This window comes from Nicotiana attenuata, chromosome 8 (assembly GCF_001879085.1).
Source record: "Nicotiana attenuata strain UT chromosome 8, NIATTr2, whole genome shotgun sequence".
NCBI lineage: Eukaryota > Viridiplantae > Streptophyta > Magnoliopsida > Solanales > Solanaceae > Nicotiana > Nicotiana attenuata.
The window spans coordinates 7105077-7117020 of record NC_031996.1 but is presented as its reverse complement, the minus strand read 5'-3'; the positions used below and the strand labels follow the sequence as shown (position 1 = coordinate 7117020).

General features: G+C 36.0%; 1 protein-coding gene across 1 annotated transcript; it reads right to left on the bottom strand.

The window, feature by feature from the left end:
• Nucleotides 521–1165, bottom strand: LOC109231459. The gene has a single exon (XM_019397122.1). The coding sequence runs from the start codon at nucleotides 1163–1165 to the stop codon at nucleotides 521–523; it is 645 nt and encodes a 214-aa protein (XP_019252667.1).

The window sequence follows — 11944 nt, the reverse complement described above, 5'->3', positions numbered from 1 at the left end:
CTATTTCTTTTACACATACGTATTTGACTAAAATATGGCAACACGTACATATGAAGACTTGAATAGATGATGGAAAATACTGTGTGTTTTATTGAATGCCTCAATGAGTTTAAATACAAGTTACAGTAACCATCTTTGTAGAGTTCTATGTAAACCTGATAACTGACGAATCCTATCTAAATCAAAGGGATAACTCTAAATGCCTAACTATAATATCATCTATTCTAGAAGATAAATGCAATCTAATCTAAAGAGATAAATACTAAAAACAAACTGATAACTATAACAAGAACTGGTGATCCAATACGCCCCCTCAAGTTAGGCTATGTGTCACTAAGCCTAACTTGAACAAATTGCGTTCAAAGGCTGGTTTGGCTAGTGCTTTTGTGAGCATATTAGCTAGTTGGTCAGCAGAATGAACATGAACAACTCGAACCACCTTCTGTTCAACATTATTGCGCACAAAATGAAAGTCCACCTCAATATGTTTCATGCGACNATGACGAGAAAGAGCTCATGGTCAAGCAACTTTTTCATATAGTTCTTCATAGGTAACTATAGTGTCACGTGCCCGTATGGCAGCCGAGATCTCACTAAACTCAGGTCCAAGTCCACTAAGGATTTTGACTATGAGTTCGGAATTAGTGACAGGGGCACCAGCAGTAGCAAGTTCATCTGAAAGGGACCGAATATATTGAAGGTACTCGGTGATAGGAGTGGTGTCTTTGGTTATTCGGCCAAGTTGATCACGAAGACTGAAGATTCGGGTCTGGGACTTGTTTGCGTAGGCAGTGTGCAAAGAGTCCCAGGCCTGTTTTGATGTGTTAGCAGCGACAACTGTGAAGGCTATGGTAGGGTCAACGGAAGCCATAAGGGCGTTTTGAATAAGTTGATCCTGACGGAACCAAAGTGTGTAAGTAGGATTAGGGGTGGTGTTGGTTCCAAAAGTGGTGGTCGGAATGGGGGCTGGGGTGGAACCATCAAGATGACCATAGAGGTCATGACCATGCATAAGCATGGAGAACTGAGCTTTCCAAGTAGCAAAATTGTGACTTCCACTAAGTTTGATAGGTAGTTGGGAAGCGGGGTTGAATTGAACTATGGTGATGGTACCAGCAGTGTTGTCGGCATTGACAACTCTGGTTGTGTTTCCATCTTTCGTCATTAGAGGATTGGGTGTTGTGAAAAAAAAAAGGATCTAGCTCGTTAGAGTAGTATAGGTTCTGATACCATATGAAGACTTGAATAGATGATGGAAAATACTGTGTGTTTTATTGAATGCCTCAATGAGTTTAAATACAAGTTACAGTAACCATCTTTGTAGAGTTCTATGTAAACCTGATAACTGACGAATCCTATCTAAATCAAAGGGATAACTCTAAATGCCTAACTATAATATCATCTATTCTAGAAGATAAATGCAATCTAATCTAAAAAGATAAATACTAAAAACAAACTGATAACTATAACAAGAACTGGTGATCCAATAGTACAACTGTTTTAAATGTATCTCTTTCATTAAAATAACAGTTTGGTCACTACCATCCAATTTTTTCAATATTTACTAGTAGTACCAAATTAAATTGTTTCTGTTCTTCATCCAAAAGGAGTATACTTAAATGCTAGTCTTATATTATTCTGCTTAAAACAGAAAATTAGTACCAATAGCAGTTCGATAGCAGTTCGGAAATATATGCTGCACTTTTAATATTTGTGTTCAAGCAAATTCTTTGTAAGCCTAGTAATATGATAAAGCATCATTGGCCTTTTCTTCAAGGAGGATATCAATTAAGGTTACATGTATAACTTTGACCATTTGTTTAACATATTTAATTTAGGAAATCCTTTCGTTACTTAACCATTGAATTATTCGTTAACACGCTAATATGACTCCAATATCTTCTCGTTTTGGAAGCAAACATGGATATCCCACAAAGCAAACTTGGATGAAAGTTCAATGGTAAAAATATTTGTTCAATTGATTCATGTGCGACACATACAATATTCAAAGAGAAGAAATATTTCTCTCATTTAAGTATGTGTAAGGCAGATGTTACTACAATTTCTGGTAGTAGTAAATTAATTGAAGGCTCTGGAAGAGCTACTATAACTCTGCCTAAGGGAACAATACTTATCATAAAGAATGCAATGTTCTCCTCCAAGTCCAAGAGGAACTTGTTGAGTTTTAAAGATATCCATCGAAATGGATATCATATTGAGACAATAGATGAGAATAATCTTGAATATCTCATCATTACCAAGAATGTCTCTGGCCAAAAGAGGGTTATTGAGAAGTTCCCATCTTTATCTTGTGGCCTGTATTGGACAAGAATTAGTGCAATTGAGGCACATTCTACCGTAAACCAAAAGGTTACTGATTCCAATACTTTTGTACTTTGGCATAATCGATTGGGAACATCTGGATGCAATTAATGATGAGACGAATTATAAGGAAAATTCAAATGGGCATCCATTAAAGAATTCCTAAGATTCTTTTAAATAATGAATTTCTTTGCACTTCTTGTTATCACAAGGCAAGTTTAATTATAAGACCATCACCATCAAAGGTTGGGATTGGTCCCATGCATTTTTAAGAACGTATACAAGGGGACATTTGTGGACCTAATTCAACCCACCTAGTGGGTTCGTTTAGATATTTCATGATCTTAATAGATGCATCTTCTAGATGGTGCTCATGTGTGCCTATTGTGAATCAACGCAACTCGCGTTTGCAAAAATTAATGGCACAAATTATTCGGTTACGGGCGCAATTCCCCGATAATCCAATTAAGTCTTTTAGACTTGATAATGCTGCTGAGTTTTCATCACAAAACATTTAATGATTATTGCGTATCACATTGGGATAAAAGTGGAACATCCCCTGTAGATCATGGTTTCACCACTCAAAATGGTCTTGCAGAGTCATTAATTTAAACGTCTGCAATTGTATAGCAAGACTGTTACTCATGAAAAATGAGGCTGCCCCACTTCTGTTTGGGGTCACGCCATTTTGCATGCAGCAATGCTAGTTCGTCTCAGACCGACAAATTATCTAAATATTCCTCGTTGCAATTAGTTTTGGTCATAGAACCTAATATATCCCATTTAAAGATTTTTTGGATGCGCAGTATATGTGCCCGTAGCACCGCCATTATCGCACCAAAATGGGTTCGCAAAGAAGTTTAGGAATATATGTTGGGTTTGAATCGCCCTCCATTATTCGCTATCTCGAAACACTGACGGGGGATTTGTTTACTGCATGATTTGCAGACTGTCAATATTCGATGAGAACATTTCCCAAAAATTAGGGGGAGAAGTTGGTGAAACCAAACGGGAAATTTAGTGGAAAAATCCATCATTATCTCATCTTGATCCACGTGCCTCTATTTGTGAAAAAAGAGGTGCAAAAGATTATCATTTGCAGAGAATAGCAAATCAAATGCCAGCGCATTTACGGATTTGAAAAGGATTAAAACAAAATCACAAATATCCTGCAGAGAATGTTCCAATCTGTATTGATGTCCTTATTGGACAGTCTACTAGTGTCATAGCTAATGAGTCAAAAGCACGCCTAAAACGTGGCAGACCATTAGGTTCCAAAGATCGAAATCCTAGAAAAAGGAAAACAAATGATCAAAATGACACTACGAAAGAATCTCATGATGAAATCCACGATTTAATAAATTCTGAGATTCATGAGGAATCCACTGAGCCCGAGACTCAAGAAAATAAGGAACTATCAATAAATCCAATCGATATTGAGACAAATTTGAATCGAATGGATATAGTGGTGGATTATATCTTTGCATATAATGTTGCATCTAGCATTATGCAAGAAAGTGAGGATCTTGAACCTAAATCTGTTGGAGAATGTCGACAAAGACTTGATTGGCCAAAATGGCAAGAAGCAATCCAGTCAGGGTTGAATTCACTTGTAAAACGTGAAGTTTTTGGGCCTGTAGTCCAAACACCTAATGGTGTTAAGCCTGTTGGCTATAAATGGGTCTTTGTACGCAAGAGAAATGAGAAAAACGAGGTACAAAGATATAAGGCACGCCTTGTTGCACAAGGATTTTCACAAAGGCCTGGTGTAGATTATGAAGAGATATATTCACCCATTATAGATGCTATAACGTTCCGTTATCTCATTAGTTTTGCTGTCCACGAAAAGCTTGACATGCATTTAATGGATGTGGTTACCGCCTACCTTTATGGCTCACTTGATAATGACATATATGTGAGCACGTGATTTTTGCCCTATATGAATTACTCCCATAAATTCGAACAAAATGATTTCTTTTTATTATTTGCAATTTTGTGGATTTTTGTGGCATTGTTTGTTAATTGTTTGCATTTGTCTGTGCATTTTAATTCATAAAAATACAAAAAAAAAATTTGCATTTTTGCATTTAGGATTTAACTTTGCATTTTGCATTAATTAGTAATCAAGTTATTTTATATAAAAAGAAAAATCACAAAAATAGTTTAATTTGCATTTTTGGAGTTAATGTTTGATTTTGGTAGTTTTACCTTTAATTTGATTAGTTGTGATAATTATCATTTAGGTTTAATTATTGCTTTTAGGATAATTGGGTTTTAGGACTTAGTTCAGATTTTAATTTAATTTTGAAAAAAAAGAAGAAAAGAATTTTTGGAAATTGATTTGAAATTAGAAAAATGAAAAAAAAGGAAGAGAAAAGAAAGAAAAGAGAAAAGGGTTGAAGAATAAAGGTGTTTTGGGCCAAACTTGCCCATCCTCCACTGAGCCCAAATACCCAAGTCGCCCAAACCCAGCCCAATTCCACACCTAACCCGGTCTGTTACCCCCAATGGTCCAAACGACACCGTTTATCCCTTGATCAATCCTGGCTGTCGAGGTTTCATGATCCAACGGCCGGGAACTCGGGATTCTTTAGTATAAAACTGTCCGGAGACATCCCCCCACCCCCCTTCGTCCTTCGTCTCCTTCAATCCTCAAAACCCTAGAGCCGCCGCCCCTGAAATCTCTGTCGGCGGCGACGACCCAAACCACCCCAATGGCCACCAAAATCACACCCTAAATTCCTCTACACCTCCCCATCCTTAATCCACAATCAGCTTCCCTCGAATAAATTCAGAACTCTTCGAATTTGAGTTCAAAGTCACGAACCCTAGCGCCGCCCAAACTTCCTCCAGTGGCGGCGCCACCACCAATCACCCCCAAATTAACACCCCTTGACTACAATGAACCCCTTATCCTAAATCCTTGACCCATTCTCCTCGAATCCCCCTGGATTTGTTCGAATTTTAGATCAGAGACGGAACCCTAAAATCCTAAATTCTTCCAAATCGAAATCCCGTTGAAAATTTGGGTCCATTTCGGCTTTATTCACGTGTTCTTGATAAGAGCACATGATTAATATCGAATTGAACCGGAAAATTGGAAGTTTCTTTTGAAGACTCGAGCTCTGTTTCTTGTTGGCCAAAATATGTCGGGTATTTCCTGTTTCTTCGTTATTTTTCCGCATTGATTGCTTTCATTTGTTCTGTCCGTTTTCTATTTCCTTTCTTTTCTTTGATTCTGCCTCACTTCCAGCTTCTTAAAGATTGTTGACATGCATGTTAGTTTTAACTTTTAGGGTCATATAATCTGTTTAGTTAAGATAGCCTTTATTTGTTAATTTCAGTCCGTTTAATCGCATTTTTTATTTGATTCTGGTTTGCCTCTTCAGTGAATTAGGTTTCGATTTGGGTTTAGGGTTGTCCTTTTAGATCTCAATCATGGTTTGGTTTGTTTTGAATGAATTCAGCCCATAGTGATTTTTGACCCATACCCGTTTAGGTTTATTTGGTTAATACAGGGCATTTTGGGGGGTATTTTAGGAATTCTAGGTCAGGGAATCTTTTCATAACTGATTTCAGAAGTCTCTAGTAGGGGTTTTAGGAAAATTTCAGTTTTTTGGGTGGTTTAACTTGGGTGGCAAGTCAGAAATCCAGGGACCCCTAAGCTAAAACAAGAATTCAAAAAGGGGTAAAGGGTAAAAAAAACTAATTCTGAAATTTACCCTAACCATTTGCCTATAAAAGCATTAGATACTTGCCTTGAAAGTCAGGGTTTTTGAGAGCTGAAAAAGAGGGGGAAGCATTGAAAAACCTCTAAAAAGTTTCCAGGCGGCAGAAAACTCCCAAAATAACACTGTTCCATTAAATTTTCTGGATATCTCTGAGTTTTTCCTTGGTTAAAACAATTCTTGAGTATTCAGAAATGAAGATGAGCTAAACTTAGTTGGTATTCAAGTATTTGGGGTCAGCTTGGTGTGGATTTTGATGATTGTTTTCCATTGATATACTGCGGGTTCTAATTTTGGGTTTTAAGTTGGTCTTCCTTATTCGTTTCTGGGTTTATTTGTGCTTGCTGAACACTGATTCCTGCTGCTGCTGAGTTTGCTAAATCTCACCCTCTTTTTCCACTTTTCAGGTATATTTTGATCCTTATGGATATCACTTGAGGGGTAACTTGAATCGTGAATTGAGAATGAGAAAACTGTGTTTGCTTGTGGATCACACCCTTTCTTCTTTCAGTTATACTATCATTGTGTACCTCTTGAGGTTTTAATTAGTATATTCTGTCCAAAATGGTTTGTAATTAAGAGTTAAATCATGTAGTTTAGTGTAACGACTTTCCTCCTTATTTTGACTGTTGGATGCTGTAAGTAGTGTTAGATTTTTGTGTAAGTTCATCTGGTTCACGGATGCTGAGGACTAGATATGCTCTTAGTTCAATTGTGTTGAACATTTGAAGTCATTAAGACTGTTATATGTGGACCTGTGTATGTTTTCTTTTATTTGAATTATGTTTTTAAACTTGTGCATTTTGCTGAAACCAATTGAAGCTGATAGCAAGCAGATGATTACCTGATTAAAAATCCTGACGTTAGTGGTGTCTGTTTTTCTCTAGAAGTTTATCAATTAGGAGAATGATCCAAATAAAAACAGAACAGGAGCAGTATTAATTGAGCTTGTGATTAGAATGCATGTGTGTTATTTTCAGTAGTAATTTTAGTTCGTGAAGTTTATCAATTAGGCAAAGGACGTATGCCTTGTGCCGTGGTGCAGGATCGAAGCTGGCCGTGTAATGAGCCGGATTTGGACTGGCATTGGTTTGAAAAGCGAAGGGCCTACGTCTGCGAGCCCTCAGGCTCCTTGTTGGGCCCAATTTTGACTTAACGCTTTTGGCCCCTTTTTTATTTAACAGAATACAACCTTTGGTCCGGTCGTATATGAATCCTTGGCCATTAATTCTCGAGTATTTACGGTTTAATAATTCCCTTCAATTAATCTATTTTTTTTATTTGAGGCGAGCCATAGTTAGGTAATTCGTAGTGTATGGCCCTCACGAATTAGTTTAGAAACCTTTAAGCTAAAGTGAGTCGAGGCGTGCCAAGCCAAATAAAATCCCAAATGCGTGGCCCTCGCTTAATTATACCTTTGAAATCTTTAGAACTTGGGACGTGCCATTTAGCGAACTTCCATGGCCTCCCGCAAAGTTAACAACGCGTTAATGGCTTTAGGTGCGTTATTTAATAATTTTACCTTCTTAAACTCTGGTGCACATTTATGTGACCCAACTCCAAATCTCAACGATGTTAAAATATGTCAAAAACCACGGGTGCATTTATGTGACGTGGTTCAAGATGTGTTTTAATAACGTTGCAATTTTCTCTAAAAAATGAATAAAAGCGGTTAAAGGTTAAAATTGCACATAGGTTCATAATTGTTTAAAATCAGATAATCTAAGCCAAATATGACAGTTGAGCGACCGTGCTAGAACCACGGAACCCGAGAATGCCTAACACCTTCTCCCAGGTTGACAGAATTCCTTACTCAGATTTCTGGTTCGTGGACTGTTAAACAAAGTCAATCTTTCCTCGATTCGGGATTCAAGCGGTGACTTGGAACACCATAAATCTCCCAAGTGGCGACTCTGAATCTTCTAATAATAAATCCCGTTTCGATTGTCCTTTAATTGGAAAAACTCCCTTTATTATACCCCTTCCGGGGGTGTAGTGAAAAAGGAGGTGTGACAATATACATGAAAATTCCCGAGGGATTTAAAATGCCTAACGCACATAATTCAAAGTTCCGGGAAATGTTCTCAATCAAATTGCAAAGATCTTTGTATGGTCTAAAGCAATCAGGACGAATGTGGTATAATCGTCTTAGTGAGTATTTATTAAAGGAAGGCTATATAAATGATGCCATTTGCCCATGTGTTTTTATAAAGAAAACAACATCGAAATTTGTTATATTTGCCGTATATGTTGATGACATAAACCTTATTGGAACTCCTATTGAACTCCAAAAGGCAATTGATTATTTAAAGAAGGAATTCGAGATGAAAGATCTCGGAAAGACAAAATTATGTCTTGGTTTGCAAATTGAACATTTGGCAAACGGAACTTTTGTTCATCAATCTGCCTACATAGAAAAGGCATTGAAACGGTTTTACATGGATGGAGCACATCCATTAAGTACTCCGATGGTTGTTCGATCACTTGATGTGAATAAGGATCCACTCCGACCTCAAGAAAAGAATGAAGAGCTACTTGGTCCTGAAGTACCATATCTTAGTGCAATTGGTGCACTAATGTATCTTGCTAATACTACAAGGCCTGACATAACATTTTCAGTTAATATCTTAGCAAGATATAGCTCTGCTCCTACAAGGAGACATTGGAATGGAATCAAACACATATTGCGGTATCTAAAAGAAACTACCGATATGGGCTTATTTTATGGCAATAATTGCAGTCCTGATCTTGTTGGTTATGCCGATGCTGGGTATTTATCCGATCCACACAAGGCTCGATCTCAAACAGGCTATGTGTTTACATGTGGAGGCACTGCCATATCTTGGCAATCGACTAAGCAATCAATTGTGGCTACTTCATCTAATCATGCTGAGATAATTGCTATTCATGAAGCAAGTCGAGAATGTGTGTGGTTGAGGTCTATGATACATCCTATTCGAGATAAATGTGGTTTGAAGTGTGACAAACTGCTCACGATTTGGTATGAAGACAATGCAGCATGCATAGCTCAATTGAAGGGAGGATTTATAAAAGGAGATAGGACAAAGCACATTTCACCAAAGTTATTTTTCACACATGATCTTCAAAAGAATGGTGATATCAATGTGCAACAGATTCGTTCAAGTGATAATATAGCTGATTTGTTCACAAAATCTCTACCGACGTTAACCTTCAAGAAGCTAGTGTACAAGATCGGGATGCGAAGGCTCAAGGATGTGAATTGATGCTCTCATCAGGGGGAGTTAATGCGCGTTGCACTCTTTTTTCCTTACAAGGTTTTGTCCCAGTGGGTTTTCCTTGCGAGGTTTTTAACAAGGCAACCAAAAGGCGTATTATTAAACATGTGTACTCTTTTTCCTTTTCTAGAATTTTTTTCCCATTGGGTTTTATTTTAGTTAATGTTTTAATGAGGCACATTACTTATTGAGTAGACATTCAATGGGGAGTGTTAAGAATATAATTCTATTTGGAGTGAATGTCTATCTTGTAGAGAGTTTTACTTTGTGGCTAAGTCATTTTCCCCCTATAAATAGAGGGGTCTTACCCCATTATAAATCATTCCAAAATTCAATAAGAATTTCCCCTCTCTCTTTCTCTGCAATATTGTTCTTGTTGTTTTATTGTTTCATAACAAAAACTGAATAAAGTATAAGAAATCTTACACCTTAAGCTATTAATTGGCTTTAATCCTTGCCCTTTAGGTTGCACCATTAAAATTATCCGTTCACTTCCTTTCATATACTTTGAATCATATTATGAAACGCATAATAAATTGTTGTTCCACTTCATTTTTACATTTATCCTTCAGATTTGTATGTCAAAGCGTTATCCATGGGCTAAAACAAATTTTTCATAAGAGTAGCCTTGATTCTTTTTTTTTTTTTTTTGGTAATAGTATGATAATATAAAGAAGCAAAGATGTGTAGTCATATCCAAATTAAATTATATGGAGCTAAAATTAATTTTCCCTTCTAGATAGGGAGGCTGAGAAGTTGGTCCCTTTGTCACTTACAATCTTTTTTGTAGCTTATGCTTTATATTTTGTTATTTTTTTGCATTTTTTTTGTTGTTGTTATTTTAAGTTCTTTCTGGTTGAAAATTAAGTTTGAAAATGAGAAGATAATCTTCTTTGATTTGACAGAGAGTTACTTTTTTCATAAAGAATTAAACACCAAACAACCAATATTTGACACGTGATTATCGTAGTAACTTTCATAATGCAATTATATTTGTCCAATCCAACTAACTTTATTTTGCTAAATTGATAAATAAAAGGAGTCACAATTATATATAAATCGGCCAAAGGTTACATGTACATGCAACTATAATTTATTACACTAATTAAATATTTTTATTTCAATAACTGTTAATATATCAAAATTGACAACTACTTCTTTGCAGATGTATACCATGAATAACTTGACAATGATCTAAATATCCCACGGAAGACATATGTCAATCAAATTCATGCACAACAACTATAAAATGCTGCATATATTATAGCTTGTTGATATGTATTAAGTTGTAAAAAGAAGGAGGCTACAGTTTTTTAAACTATAACATGATTGAAGTATAAAAAAAGTAACCACCAAAGGATGTGGTGCAGTGGGTAGGACTGCTTCTCCCTTAACCAGAGGTCTCGAGTTTGAGTCTGGGGTATGGAAAAATCCTTGGTAGGGAGCGCTTCCCCCTGAATGGGACCCTACGCGACGCGAATCCGGATATAGTTGGGCTCCAATGCGGGTACCGGACAAAGCACTTTTAAGTGCTGAAATTGATTTACTAAATAAGCAGTTACGTATTTCGATACAAGTGCTGAAATTGATAATAAGTTGCTGCAGTATTTGATAAAAAAGTATTGATAAGCTCTTTTTCTGTTAAAATGACTTAAATAACCTTAGAACTGTTTACATTTATAAGGGCGTAAGTTTTTCAAAATTTTAGATTCCAGATCGATCAAATACAAAATATTCTATTTGTCATTTAATTTTAAATACATCTGTACTTAGATAAGATAATTTTTATGATAAATATAATTTATTTTATGATAAGCATATAATCATAAATTATAATAATTAATGAATTGACAAAAGTTTATCTGTAAAAAATAAACCTAAATAGGACAAAATAGTTGAAGGGAAACAAACACTAGCTTCACCATCACAACACTTAGAAAGCAATACACTAAAAAATTGATATGTCCTCATTTATTACATACAGTTCAAAGATTAATACACAATCACATAGATACAAATATGCAAAGGAATAGAGAATTTGCTTATCTTAAATAGTCAATGAGAATTACAGACTTGAAGAGGCGGGGGGAGGGGGAAGGGGTTAGGTTGAAAAAATACTTGAGGCAGTGAGTATCGATGTAAGAGTTTTGTTCTAAAAAGGAATATTGTAAGGATAAAATAGTAAAAACCTTGGTCAAACTTAAAGTGCTTATAAGCTAAAAAATCATAAGTTGGGGGTGACCAGCTTATGGCTTTTGGCTTATTTTTGACTTATAAGTACTTGGCTTATAAGCACTTTTAATTTTACTAAACGCATAGATAAGCCGAAAAATGCTTATAAGCTAGTTTGACCAGCTTATAAGCTTAGCCAAACACTCTCTTAATCGTATTGTTATAAAATACTTATACACGTGCAATGCACGCGTCCAAACACTAGTTATTAATTCTAAATATCAGAAACGTAAATTGGCACGGAATACTTTCATGATGTTACGAAACTTAGCTCAAAGTAACAATATAGAACAATAAAATAGACAACAATGTAGAGAGGAAGAGAGGAGATGATCTTATTTCCTCTATGTATTCAAGTGTATACAATATGATGCCAAAACCCTCTATTTATAGGATTACATAGAG

Excerpts from the sequence above, each read along its gene's own strand:
- LOC109231459 (XM_019397122.1), bottom strand. The coding sequence starts at position 1,165 with ATGACGAAAGATGGAAACACAACCAGAGTTGTCAATGCCGACAACACT.